Genomic DNA, 21,859 nt, shown 5'->3' on the forward strand with positions numbered 1-21,859 from the left:
ATCAGATAAACATTCGACACCCAAAAACCCAAATCCAGTCCGGGATGCACTTCATCAGTCCATACTGTAAGAAAAAAAATATTGTAAGTACATAAATATGATCATAACAAGCACATCATTATTTTTTTTTTTGTTGCCCACCTGCAGTGTGTGCGGCCAATAGCCGGTGGTCCGATTGGACACGCCCAGGGTGGAGACGGCGTGGCGTGCGTATACTTGCGGCGTGGGCGCCATCCAGCCTTCGGTGGATGAAGCCGGGCGATGATCACTGGGGGCGATCTGTGAAAAAGTATATTTTTAATTTCCAATTCATTCTGACTGGGAGATTTGGTAAGGATAAAGTCATTTTTTGGTGAGGTTATCAATGATAATGTTGTGTATGGAAAGTAATATAAAGTCATTTGGTATAAGTTCATTCATTAAATTGTTTAAATTAATTTAAATTATAAAACATGATTAAATATTTGATTTGATCTTTATTTGGATAAATTTGCAAAGTTGAAACCCAAAGTTGTTGTGAAATGTGAAATAAAATCATTAATTTGGATCGGAATTAGCGTTTATTTCGCAACAGCGACCCCACCATTATGGCGAAAATGTGTAACTGCACTTCAGAATTATGATTTTTTTTTAAATCATTTTTTAATACATATTTTCCACATTATATTCTTTTTTATGGTAACAGACCTGGAATGGAATGAGACTTTGAACAAAAACCCCTTTTGCGCCGTACTCAAGGTGGAGTGCTCTGGAAAAATGATCCAAATAGCCCTGAAATAATAAAAACAAAACAAATAAATGACTTAAAAAAACATTTTTTTCATCAAAGATGCTCAACTATGGCAGAAATGTCCAAACTATTTTTCCCCAGCATGCACATTTCAGATAAACTCATTAGCTGCCTTTTATGGCAATAGACAGACTTAATTAAGCTTGATGTGCAAGCCCTTTTGATATGTGCATTACTTTCTGCAAGAAAAAAATACTTTTTGGACATCCCTGAATGATTATATTTTCCCAACAAAATGTTTCTCACAGAAGTGGCGGTGAGCGTGACCTTCCCGGCCGCCGCCCGACAGCACGCCCCGGACGAGATGTTGACCACGGCCCCACGTCCGCGTTCCAGCATGCCCGGCAGCACCGATCGGGTGAGCAGCATGACGCCCGCGACGTTATCGCCCATCATCTCCATCAAGCTGCGATGGGACATTTCCAAAAGCTCGCCCGAGCACGCCTGGTCCACGCAGTTGACCAGAAAACCCACATCTTTGCCCCTCAGGGCGTCCTCTACTGGCTTGACGGCCGCCTCATCCCAGCCAGAGTCGACGTGGACCAAGATGGTTTCCACGCCGTAGCTCTGGGTGAGATTGGCGGCGAAGTCGCTGACGGCCAGACGGCGGTTGGTGACGAAAACGATGCTGAGGCTGTGACGTGCCAGTTCTTCGGCATAGGCTTGCGCCAAATCCGATGCACCTGATGAGAAGGTTATGATGGAGTGATGGGAATAGAATGACGGATGATGGATTGGACGTCTATCTTACCATAAACGACCGCCCAGTCTCCGTATCTTTGCCTCAGCTTCCTGCTGGGGATCATCCTAGGAAGGAAATGGACGCTGACCAGCACGCAGCAGTCCCTGACCAGGATCACAGCTTTACTGGCCGTGTATAAAGCGCCCACCACGGCCAGAGTCTCCATATAAAAACCGCACGATCGGGAAATTTCCCTGTACAGTAAGTGGAAACTGTCAACAGCAGCCATGCTTCCTCCCAAATTCAAAACTAACGTCTTGACACGAGTTAATTAATCTACGCAACGCCCGTAAAATATTATAAATTGAGCCCGATCTTGTTGGTCATATAAACCTACATCGTACTTTATCGCAAAATTGCTTGATCTAAAGTTTGACAACCGATTAGTCCGCCAGGGATATGGTGAATGAAACCCGGAAGAAGGAGCAAAACAACAAGTCACATGATGCTCCTTGGAGAGAAGGAAAAAAAGCAAGTCACGTGATTCTGCTTCCCCGCGATGGCATATTCTAAATCTCTTGAAAAAGAAACGTTTTTTATTATTTATTTATTTTTCGCGATTAAAAAACGTAATAAAAACATTTATAAATTAGAATTTACATTATAGTGTCTATTTGTCTTTGGTTTGTTTTGTCCCATCATGCACGGTGGTTTTTGCCGCTGTTTCCATGGAGACGTAGCTGGCGGCTTCCTGTTAATCAAGCTACCAATTTACCGCTCGACGAATATCCGAAGAAACGGCAAGGTTTTTGGCTTTTTTTTTGTAGTTTTAACGTCTTTTAAATATTGTTTGGTCATCTACGGTGGAAGGTAAGATTTATTCCTTTCCAGTTTACGTCGAGCTAAGTTAGCATGTGATGTGTAAATGTAAAAAAAACGGTATACGTAGTTTACTAGTTAGTACTGCAAATGTAGCATCGGTAATAAATGCTACTTTACTCTACGGTACAGTTTTGCCTCTAGTAAAATGTACTTATACGTACGTATTACTGTACATTACACGATTTGTCTATGAGTATGCGGTGTGCTTCTTACTTTTGTTATTATTATGGTATCATAATTGTACTACTAATGTATCATTATTGTAATACTAGTACTACTGTACCACGTGTGGCGGCATCCTTTGATCATGCTACCATTACCACCATGGCAAAAAGCCGACAAGACCGAATGGTTTTTGGCGTTTTTGTAGTTTTAACGTTTTTCTAAACATTTGTTGGTCTTCTCCAGTGAAAGGTAAGGATTATTTTTGCCCGTTTACGTCGAGTTTACCCGTAAGGACGTAGTATATTAATTAGTACTTCGAATGTAGCATAGCTAATAAATGCTGAACTATAGCTTACAATTTTGCCTCTCTAGTAGCATGTATTTATATGGTATGTATTACTATAAGTTTCATTTTTTTGTGTACGAGTGTGTGGTTTGCTTATTACTTTATTCTTATTATTGTTATAATAGTAGTACTAATGTACTACTATTAATTGTAATATTAGTACTACGAATGTACTACGTGTGGCGGCATTCTTTTGATCATGCTACCAATTTAGCACCATGACAAAAAGCCGACAAAAGCGAATGGTTTTTGGCGTTTTTGTAGTTTTAACCTTTTTTAAACATTTGTTGGTCTTCTCCAGTGAAAGGTAAGGATTATTTTTGCCCGTTTACGTCGAGTTTACCCGTAAGGACGTAGTATATTAATTAGTACTTCGAATGTAGCATAGCTAATAAATGCTGAACTATAGTTTACAATTTTGCCTCTCTAGTAGCATGTATTTATATGGTATGTATTACTATAAGTTTCATTTTTTTGTGTACGAGTGTGTGGTTTGCTTATTACTTTATTCTTATTATTGTTATAATAGTAGTACTAATGTACTACTATTAATTGTAATATTAGTACTACGAATGTACTACGTGTGGCGGCATTCTTTTGATCATGCTACCAATTTAGCACCATGACAAAAAGCCGACAAAAGCGAATGGTTTTTGGCGTTTTTGTAGTTTTAACCTTTTTTAAACATTTGTTGGTCTTCTCCAGTGAAAGGTAAGGATTATTTTTGCCCGTTTACGTCGAGTTTACCCGTAAGGACGTAGTATATTAATTAGTACTTCGAATGTAGCATAGCTAATAAATGCTGAACTATAGTTTACAATTTTGCCTCTCTAGTAGCATGTATTTATATGGTATGTATTACTATAACTTTCATTTTTTTGTGTACGAGTGTGTGGTTTGCTTATTACTTTATTCTTATTATTGTTATAATAGTAGTACTAATGTACTACTATTAATTGTAATATTAGTACTAGGAATGTACTACGTGTGGCGGCATTCTTTTGATCATGCTACCAATTTAGCACCATGACAAAAAGCCGACAAAAGCGAATGGTTTTTGGCGTTTTTGTAGTTTTAACGTTTTTTAAACATTTGTTGGTCTTCTCCAGTGAAAGGTAAGATTTATTCTTTGCCCGTTTACGTCGAGTTTACCCGTAAGGACGTAGTATATTAATTAGTACTTCGAATGTAGCATAGCTAATAAATGCTAAACTATAGTTTACAATTTTGCGTCTCTCGTAGCATGTATTTATATACGTATGTATTACGATAAGTTTCATTTTTTTGTGTACGAGTGTGTGGCGTGCTTATTAGTTTATTCTTATTATTGTTATAATAGTAGTACTAATGTACTACTATTAATTGTAATATTAGTACTAGGAATGTACTACGTGTGGCGGCATTCTTTTGATCTTGCTACCAATTTACCACCATGACAAAAAGCCGACAAAAGCGAATGGATTTTTGCGTTTTTGCAGTTTTAACGTCTTTTAAATAAATACATATTTTTTGGTCTTCTGTAGTGAATGGTCAAATTTATTATTTGCCCGTTTGGACTTTTATAATGGGTTTTGATACATTTTGGCCACCGTGACCCATAATTTTATGAATTAGTGAGTTTTATTTAATGACCAAAAATAAAGGGTTTAATATCCATAATTTCACAATAAAGATTCGATTTATAATTGACCACATGGTGTAATTGCGTCCAAAATATCGCCGGATGATCACAAACAGTCAAAATAATGTTATGGAAAATCTGTTTTCAGGGATGTCCACTGGAAATGAGGACCACATGGCAGTCCTGCTCAAGCAGTTCTTGAGGAGCACCGAAGACCGACTCTCCGGCGCCCCTTCGCCTCAGAGCGTCGAGGAGGTCCTTCTTCACCTGGAGGAAACTGACAAGAACTTTCACAAGTGAGTTCATGTGAGCACTATTGCATAGACCAAATTTCAGAATTGCAAAAATCCCTTACATAATTTCTTCCCAAGCTATGAGTTGGTCAAGTACCTACGTCAACGCCTGGAGAGCACCGTTGGGTGCGTGGTGGACGAGGAGCTCAGGAAGTTGTCCCACGTGGACGGACAGCACGCCATCAACTTAGGCCACGACACCCTTGTCCACGCCGCGACCAGCCGCAGTCGAGCGACGACGCAGTGAGTGGAATCTTAACGCTACGCAAACATAAAGTAAATGGTCTAAACTTATGGTTTCAAATTATTATTATGATTTTGCTACCAGGTATCAAGAAATGACATACAATTTACGAACCACAGTGACCGCAGCGGTGGAGTCTTTAGTGGGCAGGTTTGACGAGGACCAACTTAGGAAGGAGGAGTCGCAACTCGGTCGCTACGCCGACGACTGCTGCGACAGCGAATCCTCTTTTAATCGGGTCAGAATATAAAATTTTCCCTGTCTTTCAAAGCATTCACGATATTAATCATTACATTTATTTCCTTAGAGTTATGCCTTCATTCGACAGGAGCAATTGCAGGTTTTGGCTGATAAACTGGACACAAGTCAACCAAAAGAGGTGAAAATTACACAATAAATGCATATATCCCTGATAATGAATTTAAAATGTATTTTTTTGTACGTAGGTGCGAAGAGATGCCTTGCTGGCGCTTCGCCACGCGCCCCCGTCCGACGTGCTCAGCTGTGAAAGTTGGACTCGCCTCCGTCAGAACATGGCCGCCGCTCTGATCGAACCTGACGGCGAGCTTAGTGTGCGTTGCTGCTCTTTTATTAAAAATGATGTAACATGTCAATCATTTACAGGGTTTCTTTGTGGATAATGAAGTACTTGTATAGTTAAATAATGATTTTAAGGAAGAAAATTCTCTACTGATGAATACAATGTTTTTTAAAATTTGATACAAAAGTCCAACAGTTGATATAGGACAAGCATTAGTTTAAAATTGGGTTTGAAGATAGATTTTGAATTTTTCAGGACCACGTTCTTCAGTTCTTTGCAAAGAGTTTCTCCTTGTCGCCCCTGAACGTCACCCGAGAAATCTACACTAGCCTTGGTAGGTCAAGTGGACATGGATTGGACATCTATTCCATCATTTGAGTTTAAAAAATTGAAAAATAAAAGTCACTTTTCTGGTCTGTTTGAGTCACTACACATGTATTTTATGTTTTTTTTTTTGTCGTTGTGATGAACTTGTTTAGCCTTGGCTGAGCTCTGGGACTAAATAAAAGTATTTTCTGTCCTTTCCTACTCAGCCAAAAGTGTGGAGTCAGGTTTCCAGTCCTTAAACCTGAGTTTTCCAAGCGGTCCTGGCGGCTTGGACATCAACAAACCAGAGATAAGCACTCTCCTCAAACAGGTGTGCTGATATCACTGTGACATTGAGACAAAATGTCATTTCTAAAACAAACAAATGTCGCATTTGCCTGATCAAATTAGCCACATTCAAAGCATTGCCATATTTCTTGACCTCTGTGACCCATTCTCATCTCAACATATGACCTATTATGTTAAACTTTAATTAATGCTAGTCACTGTATAACCATCATCCTCAGATGCGTTTGATGAATGACTTCCAAAAGGAAGTAACCGTCTTTTGGATCCGTCACCCGGAAAAGTGAGTGACGCTCCAGATGCTGCAATTCCAGTCTATTGAGGCACATTTGATATTTTCAATTTTTTTTATTTATAGGTACATGGAAGAAATAATTGAAAGCACCTTCTCCCTCATTTCTTTTCGTTGCAACTCGCCCGAGAAAACTTTAGCGCCCATTCACCTGCTAGCATTGCTGGACGTTCAAGCTAGCTGGTTTACAAAATGGATGGTGAGTGTTGTGGCAAAACTGATTGGATTTATTGTGTGAGCGTTTTTTGGCTTTTCTTAAGCTAATTTTGTAGTTTTCTAGCATGGTGCCTACAGTAGGACGGTGGTCCTCAGGCTTCTCGAGAAGAAATACAAGAATCTGGTGAGTGGGATTTTTACTTACCTGACTTTGTACATTTGTCAAACAAATGAGGCTCTTATCTATTTGGTATGTCTTCATGATAACCTTGACTGGACGTTTGGTCGCCGGTCTTTTGGTCTAATATATCTACTATTTTCTTGGAATCCCGTCTTCCCAGATGCAATACGCTTTACAAGAGTGTGTCCTTTACCGGGAATGTGCCCAGAGTTCCGCTCACTCCCACTCGGAGGAACGGCAAAGCTCAAGTGAGTGCATTAAGTTATTGATTTGTGAGTAGAGCATTAAGGATGAGTATGTCTGTTCTAAGGTGATGGCGAGGGCGGCGTTTATAGCGGTAAAGAGCTACAGTACGCCGTGGTGGTGCATTCACTGTGCGTCTTGGGAAAAGCGCTCCTTTACGCCAATGGCAGGAAGCTCTTTCCTATCAAAGTGGATTCACGGGAAGGTGAGTTTAGGAGTGGTCGCTTACTGGCATTACAAAGTAGTTAGCAGATCTGTCAGTTTTATTGTGGAACAAACAAGGCCGATGATTGATTTCTTTTGGTAAAGTTGGAATAAACAGAAATAAGTTAACATATTTATTGCCCTTGATTTTTTCATTAATGAATCATGCAAGAATGTCAATTCACTTAGACTGCCTCTATTAAAAATAACAAATAACTGAAACATAACTTAAAATACAGTATAAATTGTAGTGTTCGCAATCATGTGACTGCAATACCATTCAAAGTATTTACAGCCCGTAATCTGAGGACGGAATGTTTTTCACCCGAAATTACGTAACTAATTACAAGAGGCTAGTTTCAATACAAATAAACAAAGATAGAAAGTTGGCCTCATAAAGATGACGCCCTTGTCTGCTTTATTGCTTTATTGTGGCTATTACTGACGTATCAGGGCGTTCTCAAGAAATCGATGATTCTTTTTTTTTCATATCACATTCAGACAAAGTACAAGTACATTAATCATAGCAGTGAATTGCTTCTGACTAATTGATTTCCCTGCCCACAGATCCAATCAGTCTGACGGAGCTGGTGGTGATTCTCATAGACATCATGTGTCACCATCCCTCGCCTTTTTGCCGAGATAGTCTACACGCAGGTGGGCACGTGTGAACAAACACACCTTAAATTGTATAAATGAGCAAGCAGGGAGCGAGAGGAGGGAACACGGAGGCCCTTCCAACATTCCTAAGTGATATCTTTTATCTGGTAACCTTGTCCTCTGCCACACTTATGTCGTCCCTCAAAAAACCTTCTTTGTTATGTATTTTGATCTCTTGAGCTGCCTTTGACTGCCATTTTAATTGTGTCATATGTATTTAATGTTTTTTTTATGCTGGGATTAACATTTTTTTGCTGTAAAATGCATTGAGAAAGGTTGCACTATTTTTCTTTTCCCCCAAAAAGCAGGTGTTTGAAAATATATCATTTTTTATTTATAACTGGTTTCATTGATGACTATATAAATCTGAGAATATTTACTTTTCCCCCATTTTAAATTGAAATAAAATACATAGCTACATAAAAACACATTTTATTTAATTGTTACAGCCCAAAAATGCCCTGAACATTTCAAAGTTATTTAAGGTTTTTTATAACTAAATAGAAAATACTTTAAAAAAATATTAATTGCTAAATTTTTATTTGTCAATTGGTGATTATAATGAGTATATAAAAAATGCCACATACAGACTCAGGTAAACCGAGTTTGGGATGAATAAAATTTAATCTAATCTAATCTAAATGAATCATTTGATATTTATTGCCAGCCTCTCCCAGTCAAAAGGGATTGGACATCTCGTTCACCATTTTTAACTCTTAAATGACTACTACTGCAATCAACTCTACCAAAAATGATGATATTTTTTAATGTTTTATTTTTTTTTATTGCTAAGTAGTTTGCTTTTTTTGTCAGACACGCTGTGCCCGAGCGGCCTGGTAATGGCGACACTTTGCACCATGTGCGAGAGAACCGAGTGCGCCGACCAATGTCTCCATCAGACGTCCGTCATCCAGTCTCTGATGGCGCCCGTCATCCAGGCGCAGGGTGAAAGTCAGGTGACCAAAAGGGCTGCTTCTTTAGTGTTACCTCAAAGTTTTTTCCCCACAATTTTAAGTCATAATGTGGCATTTATTGTTCATAGACGGAATGGAAGTATCCTGCTCTGCCTCTGGTGGCGGAAGTCTTGGCCCGAATGGTGAACACAGACAGAGGGTTATCTCTTTTTCTGTATGAGGAGAACCTGCTTTTAGGCCAAAATGAGAGGTGAGTGGAGTTTGTCAAGCCAGTTCATTTGATATGTCACTTGATATGTTTTCTTCCCTATACATTTTTTTTTAGATTTTTACTAGCGGGCTCATAAACTCAGATTTTCTGCTCATTGAAACGCAAAGAAGCTCTCTTGGACGGATGTTTCATCCGCCTTGTCACTGCGATGAATTTTACATGAGTCGACATTGTGTGACTTGGCGGAACGTCATTAATAAAACAGCAAATTGACTCTGAGCTCATTTTTTTTTGCTTTTGCTCGCAGAACCACAGCCGCTCACGTCCTGCTTCGCTTCACCTTACGGCTGCTAGATTGCCAGCTGTCGGCCACCGGCGGGGGTGACGACTCTTCTCGCGCTTTGTGTGGGGCCTTTGTCTTTGTCTGTGGCCAGATGTGCAATACCTGCGAGGGCCTGCAGGTTCTGCGCGGCTACAACTTACACAAGGCGCTGGCAGCCAATTGGAAAAAGGTCCAAAACAGTCCGCTATCATGTTTTCAAGTCATTAAAATTAGACAAAACTATATTTTTATTTATTTTTTGTAGACTCGAGCCTTTTCTGAAGAGATTTCAATGCCACTACCTGAAAAGAATCCTCCAACCTCCACACAGGAATTGCAACAGCTGTAAGAAAATATATAGATAAGATTTACAAAGTGGTAACAGGTGGATTTATTGGTTAGATTGGATTTACTGCTCTCTAGTGGATGTAATTGTTATGCCTGTCATGTCAATTAGGGGTGTGGGTCGATAAGAAAATATTCTGAATATAGATTTTATGATGAACACATTTTGAGGAGTATGATTTGCAGTAAATAAATACTATTTCATGCATGTTGATACATATATTATATACAATATTTACTCTTGTTTTTTATTTGTATCCGTCCCACTTTTTAATTTTTAATCTCTCATTTGTATTTTAGATTGTTTATGCAATTTAGCACTTCCTAAACAGTGTCGGTCCTAAACTGAGTTTTAGTACCATCCTTTACTTATTTATTTTTATTGACAGAGTTTGTTTTTTAATACGACCCCTTAATTGGATTCACCCGACCTAATATTGTGGCCGGCGAGCTTAGGTTGACATTTAAAGGCGATCTTCCCGATGACTGATGCACGCTGGGTGGCCCTAAAATCACTTTATGTACTTCACACTCCCTGACACTATAACAAATGGACCGTGCCTTTGCTTACCACATGCGCCTTTTTGTAAGCACATTTATTAACTTCATCAACTGGACTCGGACTCTTGTAACATTTTAGTTTATGGATGTCTCTACTTTTCAGGCTACTGTGGGAGGAAACCTTGCTGGACAGCCTGCTAAACTTTGCAGCCACCCCAAAGGGAGTTTTGCTACTACAACAGACAGGAACCATACAAGAGTGCATCTCACACATGTTCTCTCGCTTAAGCAAAAAAATGCAGGTAAATGAGCACCTTTTTGCAACAGAAAATCTTTATTTGTGAAAAATAGTTGCATCAGTCGGTCATAAAGCGACACAAGTTAAAATGGAATCGACAAAGTCAAGTTTTATGGCTCCCACTTGGTAATTTTTTAACTTATTCAGTATTCAGATGATGCGCCGCAAGCTAGCGCTAATTCCGAGCGCACCTTTTCGCGCCTGGCTCACCCCCGGCCGCCGCCTGCTCTTAATTTAGCGCCATTGTTTACTCACGCTTGTAATTGCTTGCCTTGTTGGTTTGCCCTTTAATTAAGAAGTGTGATTATTTTTAACTAAGGAAGAGACCACACGCACACTCCAAATCCGGCGTGTAATTGGATTTTAAAATGCACCGCTCAAAAAAAAAAAAAAATGCACTTCTTATATGTCACTTTGGTTGTTTTAGGTAAGCCGCTATGAGAAGTCTGGATATGGTGTTATGGTGGCCCAGCTGGCGGCGACAGCGACAGGCGCTGCCGCTTTGCGCCGCTCTGGTAGGAGAACACACTACGACCTGTCCACTTATAGGTCAACTAAAATGTTTTTTGTTGGATGGCAGGTTTTGTGCAGGCTATGGTTGTGGAGCTGTGGTCGGCATTGGAGTACGGTAGTGAAGACGCTAGGGCAGTCCGACCCAAACCTACGCCTACAGAACCCATAGAAAGGAACTGCCTTAAGGTATAAATTTGTCAAAGTGGCGGCCTCGGGGCCAAATCTGGTCCGTCATTTTGTGTGGCCCGGGAAAGTCAATCATGAGTGTCAACTTTCTGTTTTAGGATCAAATTAAAATGAAGAGTATAGATGTATATTAAATTTCATGATTTGAAAACAATCATTGTCATTTTTTATTCAACTTTTTCTGGAGAGTTCAGTTTTCCATGAAAACTGGAAAAAGCCAGTCAACTTTGGCTGACCTGAAATGTCCAGTCACGCAAACTTGATTTATTTTTTTTAATCCAACATGGTATGTGCCTCCACAGTCTTTCCTGTCCTTGGTCAACTTGCTGTCGTCCTCACTGTCCGTGTGGCAGCTAGTGGCCGGTCAACCATTGGCCAACAAGAGTGAATACACACTGCGAGAAGTGCCAAGTTCTGTGCCTGTAAGTGAAAAATTAAAAAAATAAATATTGTATCTAAAATGTCACCCCTGGACTACACATGAGTTCCAGCAGTTCCTTTTTCCTCCATTTGAGGGCATGTTTGCACTTTTTCCTAACTAGAATTGTATGTGTGTGTGTTTTAGTATTTCCACCTTGAAAATGATAAATGTGTGACTCTTAAAGCCTCCCGCTGTGCTCCTCAGGATTTGATTGACAGGCTGATTGCTGTAAATTCCTTCGACAAGATCCACTCCCTATTCCACTACGAACAGTCGCACGCATTCGGTCTCAGGTGAGTGGCGCTCTCAACACTTCCCACATCACAACAAAAGCGGGGAGCACTCGAGCTGCGCACTAACTACCTGGGGGTTAATTCACGGTGGTGCGCCGCGCTGAGAGAGCCTCCAATTGAAAATAGCGCCAGAGAGATTTCTTACGTAATAGTGACACGGTTGGCTGTTCTTGGAGTGTTCAGCATGCCAAGCTGGTTGAGTTAACAAATCATTGAAATGATGCCCTCAGCAGGCAGTCTGTTGTTGTCATCAAGGCTTTATTAACTGTACAGATGTTTTTTTAAAGGGGCTTTTTGACCTTACTCATTAAACCTCTGGATGATATAACTGTTGTACTTTAAATCTTACTTTGAAGGGATTACATTTGCGCTATTGGAGTTTGAGTAGGAATTTCTAATGCTGAATTTTCTTCAAAATGTATTTGCAAAAAGTTAGCTGCAGGAATTTAGCTGCAAAAAGCTAAGTATTCAGTAGCAAAAAATATGAAGTACAAAAACCAGTTACAGAAGTAAATCAAAATTTAAAGAATTTTCTTACTGAATTTTTTCAGTATTTAATTTATGTGGTAAAAAGTTCAGTTCATTTTTTTTTAAAGAGTGACAAATTCCCTCTCAAAAATTCCTATGTGATAAATAAAGTCTTTTTTTGTTTTGGTCCCTCCCCTTCTCCAGGTTCGCGTCGTCTTTTTAATATGCCGCTCTTGTGTTGAAACATCCCATAAAAGTAAGCCTCTCAACGAAGATGAAGAGCCCAAATGTCTTCTCTGGTTGCTGCCATGGCAACCGGAGCTCGCCCGGACTCGCATCGATCGCCTCGTCCTCCCCGCCCCTGATGGATTAATGTGTGTCACGTGTATACACGACACCCTTGCGGAACGTAAATTTTAGTCATTTTTAAAATTTATTAATAATAATTCTAATTAACATCAAACTTGTAGGATATATTTGTAATATAAAACAGGCTGTTCCCGATAACACAAGAATAAATTATGATTAATTATTAAACTTGCAGGATATATGTAAAATGAAACAGAAAAGTTAATTTGCTTGTTGGGTTATGAGGTCAAAGATCAAGGAATGCATAAATCTTGCTTTTTTTTAGCCCATTGCCATTTTTAGATGACTTTTTCAGCAACCACGCACAGCTTGTGATTTGTAGTGTCGACTGGGGATGACACCACGGCGTTAAGAAAAGAAAAAAAACTCCACGCCGAGCTGCCGCGGGATGTCTCGCTGATTTCCAAGCGAGAACAAGTAGCTCATCAGACGAGGCGCCAACAGCTCGGCTTCTCCGAGCATCCCTTTCAAACGACGGAAGAGAGGTCGCCGGGCCTGACAAGCTGGCAGCCGCTCACTTGGCCGCCGTCAGCGCGACTGAGAACGCTTGTCACTCAAACATCCGACGTGAACTACTTCAAATACGCTCAAGGGACTCTTTACTAGCGAATCTGCGTTCTGTATGTAACACACCGAGTCCTGGCAGGACTTTTCGCCTAACATATATTTTTTTGATAGAACTGTAGAGTTTTGTAAAGTACAAAGCCCAAGCGTCGTCGTTATTCCGCAGTCTGTACCGAGTCTGAGCAGAATGCGTAAGCCGGGCATCATTACCAGCATTTGAAAATGAACCATGAAGGCTTCTCGCGGGGATTCCCTCAAATTTTTTTTTCTCGAATGCAAAGCTCGCGTGTGAAGCTGCCGGGGAAAATTGGCTTGGCTAATCCGGTTCTCGCAGACATTCACCACTCGCCGGAAATCGTTAGGGATTGTCGGGGTAAATGGGAGTGGATTTGACAGTTAAGTGCAGTCTGAGAGACTCTGTCTCTGTGTCACAGCATTTTAGATTTCATATCCATGTATAGAATTCAATGTTATTAAAGAAATTATTTTACTGACTCTAAAAATATCTATATATATATATACACCTGTGAGAAGGGTTTTTCCTGATGTGGAAATGGACTGAAATTCTATTGGCTTGTTTTCCTAGACTGCTCAGCGTGCTATGTTCCAGTCTGGACTCCCTCCTGCTGCTCGAGAGCCAATACAGCATCTGTTCCACGCTGCTTCAAAGCCAGAGGGACAACGTGCCCGACGGGGATGCCGCCGCCGGGTACGACTACACCGATTTAGCCGAAACTAGCGTTAGGTAAACAATTATCACTTGGTTTACTTTTAGAATTGAGTTGACTTGTTGTACATCACGTCAATTCCAATGGATTCCTTGTCGACGCTATTCCACCCAAAGCATCAGAGCACTGTGAGAGCGTAAATGCCAAATGCTCAGTGGCGCCGTTGAGCGCCTGCTGAAGGCTTTGGGAAACATTTGGTGGCCTGCCAGTCCCAAAAAAAATATTTATTTATTTTCTGTATATGTGTGAGTTTTTTTTTTAGCACACCACAGACTAAGTACAAAAGGTAGACAGGTTGTTCAATGTACTGAAGCGTAATAGTCGACACTGATTAAACTGCCTGACATTGATGGAGCTACATGTCCAATCCATTTTGAATAAACGAAGATAAAATGTAATCATTCATAGCCACTTTTAAATGAATTTGGTGTCTCCACAGCTAAGGCAATGAGTTACACATAATGAAAAATAATACAACTTTAAAGTGTTAACTGGGTAAGCAATGTGTATTTTTGTTTTTATTCATTAATTCAGTTGTATGATCATTGTCTTAGTTTATAAATGAGGTTATGATGATAAAATATAGTACAAAAACACACTGTTATGAAGAATAATTTTCTCGTCTGTTGTAGGTAAGATAAATTAAAGCAGACGGCAGTGGAAATGTTCCAAGCCCATTTGTCATGCTAATGGAGGCGCATGTAAATGTAAACGGAAATCACTAGTGAAGTACTTTTCCTTTGAATGCGTATCCTTCTTTGATGCAATCATTGAGTGTAAAAATGCATCGTCTCAGCCTTATTGGCAATTTTTAAATCCAAATTACTACAAAGATTGGAAGTCAATCTGTTAGGGTCCACGCTTTAAAGGCGGTCGTGTCTGGAAATTCACAGATCCGATGAGAGGTGTTAACGCCGCGGTGATGTACCGTGGTGACTGGCGTTTATGGTTTTCATTCTTTGTGCAAAACACTGTAATTGAACTTTTCATCCAAACTGTTTCTTGCTATTAAAAACTTGGAATGGCTTGGAAAGGTTTCGAGGATGTAATAAAAGTCTTTGTTATTTGCCATGAACTGTAAGGAAATGTGAAATGCTAGCTTATTATCTCCTGATTTGTGATAAACAGTAAAGGAATGCTAATTCTCTTCTGTTTTGGTCAATTTCAGAAACGTCATCATCGACAGCTTGTCGGTGGAGAGGAACCACGTGCTGGTTCGCGTTGGGCTGATCGGAGGACCTTCGGAGAGGAGACTCCCCCCGAGAGACTTGCGGCAGGTCAGCGCCGCCGAGCCCCGAATTTTAAATCTACTTCACGCTATCGGCTATCGATGGTTCATTTTATCACCCAGGACGCTTCGATGCGTGTTTGCCGCCCGCGGCCTTGTAGGATTGGGAATTGGTTATCAATTATTCAAGTCTTGTCTCAGAGAACAGAAAACAGGTTTTCATTTTGAACCGAGGTCACAGAGAGGCTATGGCCCATTTCTGGCTGGGGATTCAAAAGCTCTCTAAAGACGCTGATTGTGCTAAGTTTTACAGCATTCCTGTTGGAGATTGGTGGCAATTTTCGGCGCAAAGTTCGGGAGAACACAAAATAGGGAAAATAGGAGATGCTAAATAGGTAAAAGATCTGTTTTGGTCACGGAAATTGTATTGGAAGCTTCTAAAAGATGGTGATTATGTCAAATTTTACAGCATTCTTGTTGGATAATCAGCAGCAATTTTTGGTGTAAATTTTAGTGGGGAAAATAAACATAAGTGCCACACCAAACAGAAAAATGGAAAATAGGAGATGCCAAATAGGCAGCAATTCTGTTTTGGTAAACTTCTCGTCTTATGAATCACTCGGTTATTGATGTTCAAATCTGTTTGTCACTTTCAAACCTGAGATTAGAAAAGTTTGGATTTCAAGACTGACACTTTAAAGTTAGACACTTTAGGCACCCTAGATAAATAATAGAAAATTGTCAAGGAGTATTCAGAAATAACTGACTGAACTAAATTATACAATAACACCCTATGACGAGACTCGTTGTTTTTATTGTGTGATGAGTCGAAATAAAAAATTGAAACTCTCCAAGAACATAATTCAGGGTTTAAAAAATACTTTTTTCCATTCAGGGAGATGATTCTTACCCCTGGCCTATGTTTTGGTCCTTCCCTCCACCTTCTTGCTACAATTTGGACCCACCGACAGTCCAAGAGAACCCACTAGGTGAGATTCCCACCATATTACATGTGTTGATCCATAAACTGGACGTAACATTTTCACCTCTTGGACAGAAACTGAGATGATGAACTTCCTGACATCATCTGAAAACATAATAACGGAAGACAATTGGATTGAAAATTGTCGCAGACTTTACCGACAAATTACAACAGGGGGCCACCACGGCCTGAAGATTACAGGTATGAACATGACTAACAAAAATACATAAAAACTAATAAAGGATCACCTGAAACCTGTGTTTCTGTTAGCATTCAAGATAACTCAACAACAAATAAAGGGATATTTTTGTTATATGTGTAATCTGAAATGGAAAAGTTGAATATATTTTTGGAGTACTGTAGTCAAAGTAGGTTTAAATTTGTGTTCTTAGGCACTGGTCTGCTCTCCAAGTGTTTTTTTGGACCTCTGTTGTAAAGACTGGTTCAAAGATGACAATCATTGATGCGTCTTGAGATCGGTCAGAAAAATAACATGGATTAGGACGCTCCTACACATTTATAGCCGTGGGTAAAAGGCTCCAATTCAAAATCAATATCTTCTCTGGACGCGTCGCTGTCAGAAATCGATAAAAAAGATTCCGTTAACGTCTACCCACGCTACAGCCAGCTTTTAAGAAGTCACAGTGGGTCCTTTTTGAAATGTCACGCTCGCTCCCGACGAACGTAGCCGTGACTCGGTGGGACAAAAGCCAGTGGCGGCCGCGGTTGGGGAAATGTTCTCCGTAAACACCGGCGCTAAACTCTGTTTAAAGCGGGGATGCCCCACCGCGACCGTTTAAATCCGGCTTTCCACAATCTGCTTTTATTCGGGCCCTATTAAGCAATAGCTGGCGCGGCGCTTTTTAACAAGCCTTTATTGGCGGCAAATTGTAGCACTTTCATTTAATGATGAATCAATTAAGGCCTTTTCTTCCACAGTTTGTCACATTTGCTTTTGTTAGTTGTCACACGCCATTGTGGGAATTTTTGGAGAAAGTCCAAGCATCCCACTTGGGTTTTCTCTTTTGAGTGTCAAAAAAAATGAGCAAGGTAAGTTATCTCCAGCCAAGTTTTACATCCGATTTAAAACCTTCCAAGTCCAACATGTCTAAAAAATCAGAACGAAGAGACTCTCTAAATGCCTCAAATTTAAAACAAAAAAATGTCCCAAAATCTATCTAATTAGCAGGGAAATTTGCAGAAATATTCCCTGAACAACAACAGCTAAATGGCTCAAAATCTTAAGGGAGTCATCCAAAATAATCAGAAAATGACTCAGAAATTCCCCCAAATCTCTCAACACAACGTGATTCAAAAATTAACCAAAAATTACACAGAAATTCCCCCAAAAATCAATCAGTAGATATCCCAAATCAACAAAAAAATGACCACAAACAACAAGAAGCGACCGCCAATCATCCCAAACCAAGAGAAAGTGACCCAAACTCAAAAATATACCAAAATAACCCCCTTCATTTTGAAATGACCATTTCCATTCAGACAAAGCTTTTCCCAATGATGATGTCGTGATGCGCCGGCTGTTTTATGACCCCTCCTGTCCTCATCTCCTGTGTTTTTGTTTTCTCTCGCAGTGCTAGCTGACCTTCTGGAGAAGGTTGTGCTCCATCTGTCCAAATGCTCCACGGAGAGCTTCTTCTCCCCGCCCGACTACAACAAAGGTCAGTGAGCGCGGCGCCGTATCCTTGGCTCCGACCTCCCCTCCCTCTATCTCTTCATTTTGACAAGTCGGACGTGAGAAAGGTGGCTAAAGGCCAGCGCGGTCAGCCGTGTTTTCTGTTCTCAAGACACCTGGGCTTTTTCACCGCCTGCTAGTCATACGCTTGTGTGATGACAACATATATGGCTCCAAGGTACTGCCAAAAGTAGCAATAAAAAAAGGGACACGAATAAAAGGGAAATAAATTGATTTGAAATGTTATACTACGTAAAAAGATGGATTAAAAATAGGTTTGTATTCAAATTCATACTAGCAAAAATTCTATCAACAGCAGAAACAAAGTTAGCCCAAATAAAAATGGAGTTATTCATAGTAATATTATATTACTATTATTATATTTGCCCAAATTTAATGAACAACCCAAATCTATTTTTATTCACTTATTATATATTTTTTTATTTACAAAAAATTTACAATTTACAAGCATAACAGATTAAAATTGCCCATTCAATTCTACAACAAACCCACAATCTAACATAAAACATTGTAATATAATAAAACAATGTAGTTTACTGTAATCTAATACAGTTTCATGTTTTCTGCATCTACTGTACTCTAATCTTGTGTAATGTCATATTATCTAATGTAATTTCAAATCAGTGTACTCATTAAAACAGACACAGTTCCTCATTCTTAGTTGCTTTACATTACAAGTCATTTCATGTGATCTAATCCAAAATGATGCAATCTAATAAAATGTATGAAGTAATCTAATGTCATATTATAAGATTTAATGCAATCTAATGCATTGTCCTATAATCTAATGTCATTCCATGCAACAGTCATTAAAACATGCTCTGTTCTTCAATTCTAATATGCTTTACATTACATGTAATCTAATGTAAAGTGATCTAATCCAACGTAAAAGCAATCTAATGAAGTATAATGTGAGGTAATCTAACATTATGTTAATATCAAGCATCTGTTTTCATTAAGACATGTACTGTTGATCACTTTTCAGCCTCTTTACATTACAAATCAACAAAAGCTTTTTATCACAAAGCACCTCTTTATAGCTTTTCAGGGAGAGACCCATCTTCATCTCATAGCCATCTTCTCCCGCCTAAATTCCTCCAATCAACCCCTGCAAATAACAGCTTAAGAGATCAGAAACCAAATGGGCCACGTGCTTTGCCGCCTCAACCCCACTCCGGCGCCCCCATTGTGTGCCGAGAGCGAGCTCATTTGGCGAGCATTAACCTCTGTCGCGTCTGCCCTCCTATTCTTCTTCGAAAAAAAAACGATAGTTTTACCATTAGTCATCGTTTAGTTAGACGTACGCCTGTCTCGCATCATAATGTGTGTACAATCATGTTGTAATTTGTGTTTTCTCCCCTTTGCTGCAAACTGTAATAATAATAACAATAAAAAAAATGATGTTGTCCCAACGGCAGGAAACCACAGAGACATTTTTCAACATTAAATGCCATTCTGACACACAATTACATTTTTAGTGGCAGAAGAAAATGGCGTGTGTTTAGGACTGGATCGTTTTCTGCCATTTACGGCTAGAGATGTCCAACCTGTTACGAGTTGGAGATAATTATTCATGGCCAAATTGTTCCTTGAATTTTTATTTGTTTTTTTTTACAGAGATGTGTGTGGACGATGTAGAGTTGTCACCCGTGGAAATCCTCGGGATGGATGTTTGTCTCAGGTAACTCATTTATTCATTCTTGTATTAATTCAATTGTTTTATGGTAATTTGCTATTTATTTCAAAGACCCCATCTCCAATCATTACTTAAAAAAAACCCACTAAATGTGATTCAGCACTCCACAGGAGGCCCCATAATACGCCGTCTTTGACTTTTAGACCAGCCATTTTTCACGGGTATTTCAAACCCTGCCATTTTACTACAAATGGAAAACTTAAATGTCAGCATCATTTGCTCTTAATGGTGTTTTAGTAATGAGAACAACCCACCAATCCAAGGGCGTTTCTTATTATTTAATGAATTCCCTTTTTCCAGAGATGGTCTTCAAGTGTTCCAATATTTTTTAAATGTCTTGACTGATCCAAAAATTCTGGAATTCTTTATCCAACCAGCCCTAAAATCCTTAATTTTCCAGTACAATTCAGCTATTTGTACTTCTGAAGTAGATATTTTTTAGACCAATAATGGTTGACTCCCACATTACCTTCCACAGGTACGGCATCTCGCTTAAACTCCTCCCACAAGAAGCATCAGGTCACCTGACACTCCTCATGCGGCACGTCAAAAATTTCCTATCTCGGCGAAGGGTCTCCACATCCTCGGGACACAGTATCCTTTGACAAATCTTCTTTAGCAGGCCCACATTTCAAGAGTCTCACCATGAATTTTCAAAAAACGAAGCTTTCAAACTAAGGGGCTTGTTGTCTGAGTGACATTGAAATTCCCAACGAAGCCGAAGGAGCAAGAATCCAATTATTCTACTTGATGTGGTTCTCTTCATTTTGGTTGCTTTACAGATGAAAAGTACTTTTTCCGACGGGAGCCGTCCGTCATTTGGAATTCTGTGCCAACGCGATAGCGCGTGGTGGATTGACGAGGCCGTCTGTCGGCGTCAAACTGCCGTTTAGCTGTTTGTTATTTGCAGACAAATCAGGCACTTGGCCTCGTTTTATTCTTTTATTTCTCCAATATAATCAGAGCACAAAAAGAAAAACCAGCCCCGGGGATACTCGGAATGACTTCCAAAAGCGCTCGCCATCTCATTTTTATTCATCACTCGTTCACTTTGCATTCACAATAATTACGATAATAATCCTTGAGTCTACACGCCAGCGATGAATCAGGACGAATACCCAGGCCACGATTGGTTGACGTCGACTGTCTTCTTGATAATGTCAGGTGACTGGCAACGATCTTTGAGAGTTCTACGAAATTTGTCCTCTCTGGTCACGTCTGCCCTCATCTGGCCGGCCAGTATTCACAATTCTGTGAGTACCACACCACTATTTCTTCCCTTACTTTATTCTTCACTGTCAGAACTGTAAAATCAAATTTTTAGGGACAAAAATAATCGAAATTTGCACCCACAGGTGGACTTTTCTGGAATATCTCCATTGTACTGGAGCACAGCTCATTACGTGGAGATGCTCCTGAAAATGGAACTCCAACTCGTCCACGCCGCCTTCAAGATGTCCGGTTTTACCCCTTCGCAGGTAAGCTCACTCTCCCTCGCTTTACCTCCGTCATTTCCCCGCATTCCAATTTGCATCTCCAAAGGGTTTGACTTAAAATTCCGCTCGTCTTCTTGCTCTTTAAGGGCTCCTCGGTGCCTCTTTCGTGCAACTTGGCGACGTTTTTCAAACACTCCTACGCACCTGAAGAGGTGTACGTGCGTGAGCAAAATACATTGTTGATGTGTTTGTTTACAGTGGCTATGATTTCTTTTTGCAGATGTGCATCCACTGGCTGACGCAGTGCTTCTGGAACTTTCTAGACTGGCCTGAGATCTACCACTATGTCTGTATATGTACGCTAATGGGAGCCGACTATCAGGTCTACGCCTGCTTGGCCATCTTCAAACATCTACAGCCACAACTATTGGAGCAAACACAAGCACGACAGTTGCAGATTTTCCTCAAGGTGAGATGCCAGAACCGAGATCAGGTACTCACAAGAGCTTCAGATCATTTCAAGTTAGGATTTCAAGTCAAAAAGGATTGGAAGTCAATGGGAACAATGCCAAGATTTTTACACTCTCACCGTGGGCCTGTCTCACCAAGAGTAATATCTATATTTCATCCAAATTAAAAATTAAAAAGACAGACGACGTGCCGGAGTAGTTTGAAGTCTCTAGCCGCGGGGGGATTTTTTAACACTGATGGTGGCGTGTCAAGGCTGTAATCAGATATCTTAATCATGTTCATGTTTT

At 40.0% G+C, this 21,859-nt stretch overlaps 2 protein-coding genes across 3 annotated transcripts in view; one reads left to right on the top strand and one right to left on the bottom strand.

The window, feature by feature from the left end:
- Positions 1-1,987, bottom strand: part of hsdl1 (hydroxysteroid dehydrogenase like 1) — a 2,214-nt gene extending 227 nt beyond the window's left edge. Inside the window, exons 1-6 of one of the 2 annotated variants that reach the window (XM_077744187.1) lie at positions 1,870-1,977; positions 1,542-1,726; positions 1,037-1,473; positions 688-771; positions 142-279; positions 1-64 (exon numbers count right to left, since the gene is read on the bottom strand). The exon at positions 1-64 is cut by the window's left edge and continues 227 nt beyond it. In XM_077744187.1, coding sequence (XP_077600313.1) covers positions 2-64; positions 142-279; positions 688-771; positions 1,037-1,473; positions 1,542-1,726; positions 1,870-1,871 — 909 coding nt within the window. In that variant the 5' untranslated portion in view covers positions 1,872-1,977 and the 3' untranslated portion in view covers position 1. Of the gene's footprint in view, positions 65-141; positions 280-687; positions 772-1,036; positions 1,474-1,541 lie in introns of both variants that reach the window. The other variant, XM_077744178.1, reaches the window with a different exon arrangement.
- A 198-nt stretch (positions 1,988-2,185) lies between these two features.
- The window catches only part of tbc1d32 (TBC1 domain family, member 32), a 36,444-nt gene continuing 16,770 nt past the window's right edge, over positions 2,186-21,859 (top strand). The window contains exons 1-33 of the mRNA XM_077744224.1: positions 2,186-2,342; positions 4,635-4,782; positions 4,858-5,022; positions 5,108-5,261; positions 5,331-5,402; positions 5,470-5,595; positions 5,820-5,898; positions 6,098-6,201; positions 6,398-6,459; positions 6,535-6,667; positions 6,749-6,808; positions 6,966-7,053; positions 7,116-7,253; positions 7,820-7,909; positions 8,726-8,868; positions 8,955-9,076; positions 9,345-9,549; positions 9,625-9,704; positions 10,369-10,507; positions 10,931-11,018; positions 11,084-11,202; positions 11,505-11,624; positions 11,828-11,916; positions 13,904-14,026; positions 15,214-15,322; positions 16,169-16,262; positions 16,331-16,456; positions 17,848-17,934; positions 19,587-19,650; positions 20,144-20,259; positions 20,764-20,918; positions 21,021-21,143; positions 21,382-21,570. Of these exons, the coding sequence (XP_077600350.1) occupies positions 4,637-4,782; positions 4,858-5,022; positions 5,108-5,261; positions 5,331-5,402; positions 5,470-5,595; positions 5,820-5,898; positions 6,098-6,201; positions 6,398-6,459; positions 6,535-6,667; positions 6,749-6,808; positions 6,966-7,053; positions 7,116-7,253; positions 7,820-7,909; positions 8,726-8,868; positions 8,955-9,076; positions 9,345-9,549; positions 9,625-9,704; positions 10,369-10,507; positions 10,931-11,018; positions 11,084-11,202; positions 11,505-11,624; positions 11,828-11,916; positions 13,904-14,026; positions 15,214-15,322; positions 16,169-16,262; positions 16,331-16,456; positions 17,848-17,934; positions 19,587-19,650; positions 20,144-20,259; positions 20,764-20,918; positions 21,021-21,143; positions 21,382-21,570 (3,708 nt within the window). The 5' untranslated portion in view covers positions 2,186-2,342; positions 4,635-4,636. The remainder of the gene's footprint in view (positions 2,343-4,634; positions 4,783-4,857; positions 5,023-5,107; positions 5,262-5,330; positions 5,403-5,469; positions 5,596-5,819; positions 5,899-6,097; positions 6,202-6,397; positions 6,460-6,534; positions 6,668-6,748; positions 6,809-6,965; positions 7,054-7,115; positions 7,254-7,819; positions 7,910-8,725; positions 8,869-8,954; positions 9,077-9,344; positions 9,550-9,624; positions 9,705-10,368; positions 10,508-10,930; positions 11,019-11,083; positions 11,203-11,504; positions 11,625-11,827; positions 11,917-13,903; positions 14,027-15,213; positions 15,323-16,168; positions 16,263-16,330; positions 16,457-17,847; positions 17,935-19,586; positions 19,651-20,143; positions 20,260-20,763; positions 20,919-21,020; positions 21,144-21,381; positions 21,571-21,859) is intronic.

The sequence above is a fragment of the Stigmatopora nigra genome, chromosome 2 (genome assembly GCF_051989575.1).
Source record: "Stigmatopora nigra isolate UIUO_SnigA chromosome 2, RoL_Snig_1.1, whole genome shotgun sequence".
NCBI lineage: Eukaryota > Metazoa > Chordata > Actinopteri > Syngnathiformes > Syngnathidae > Stigmatopora > Stigmatopora nigra.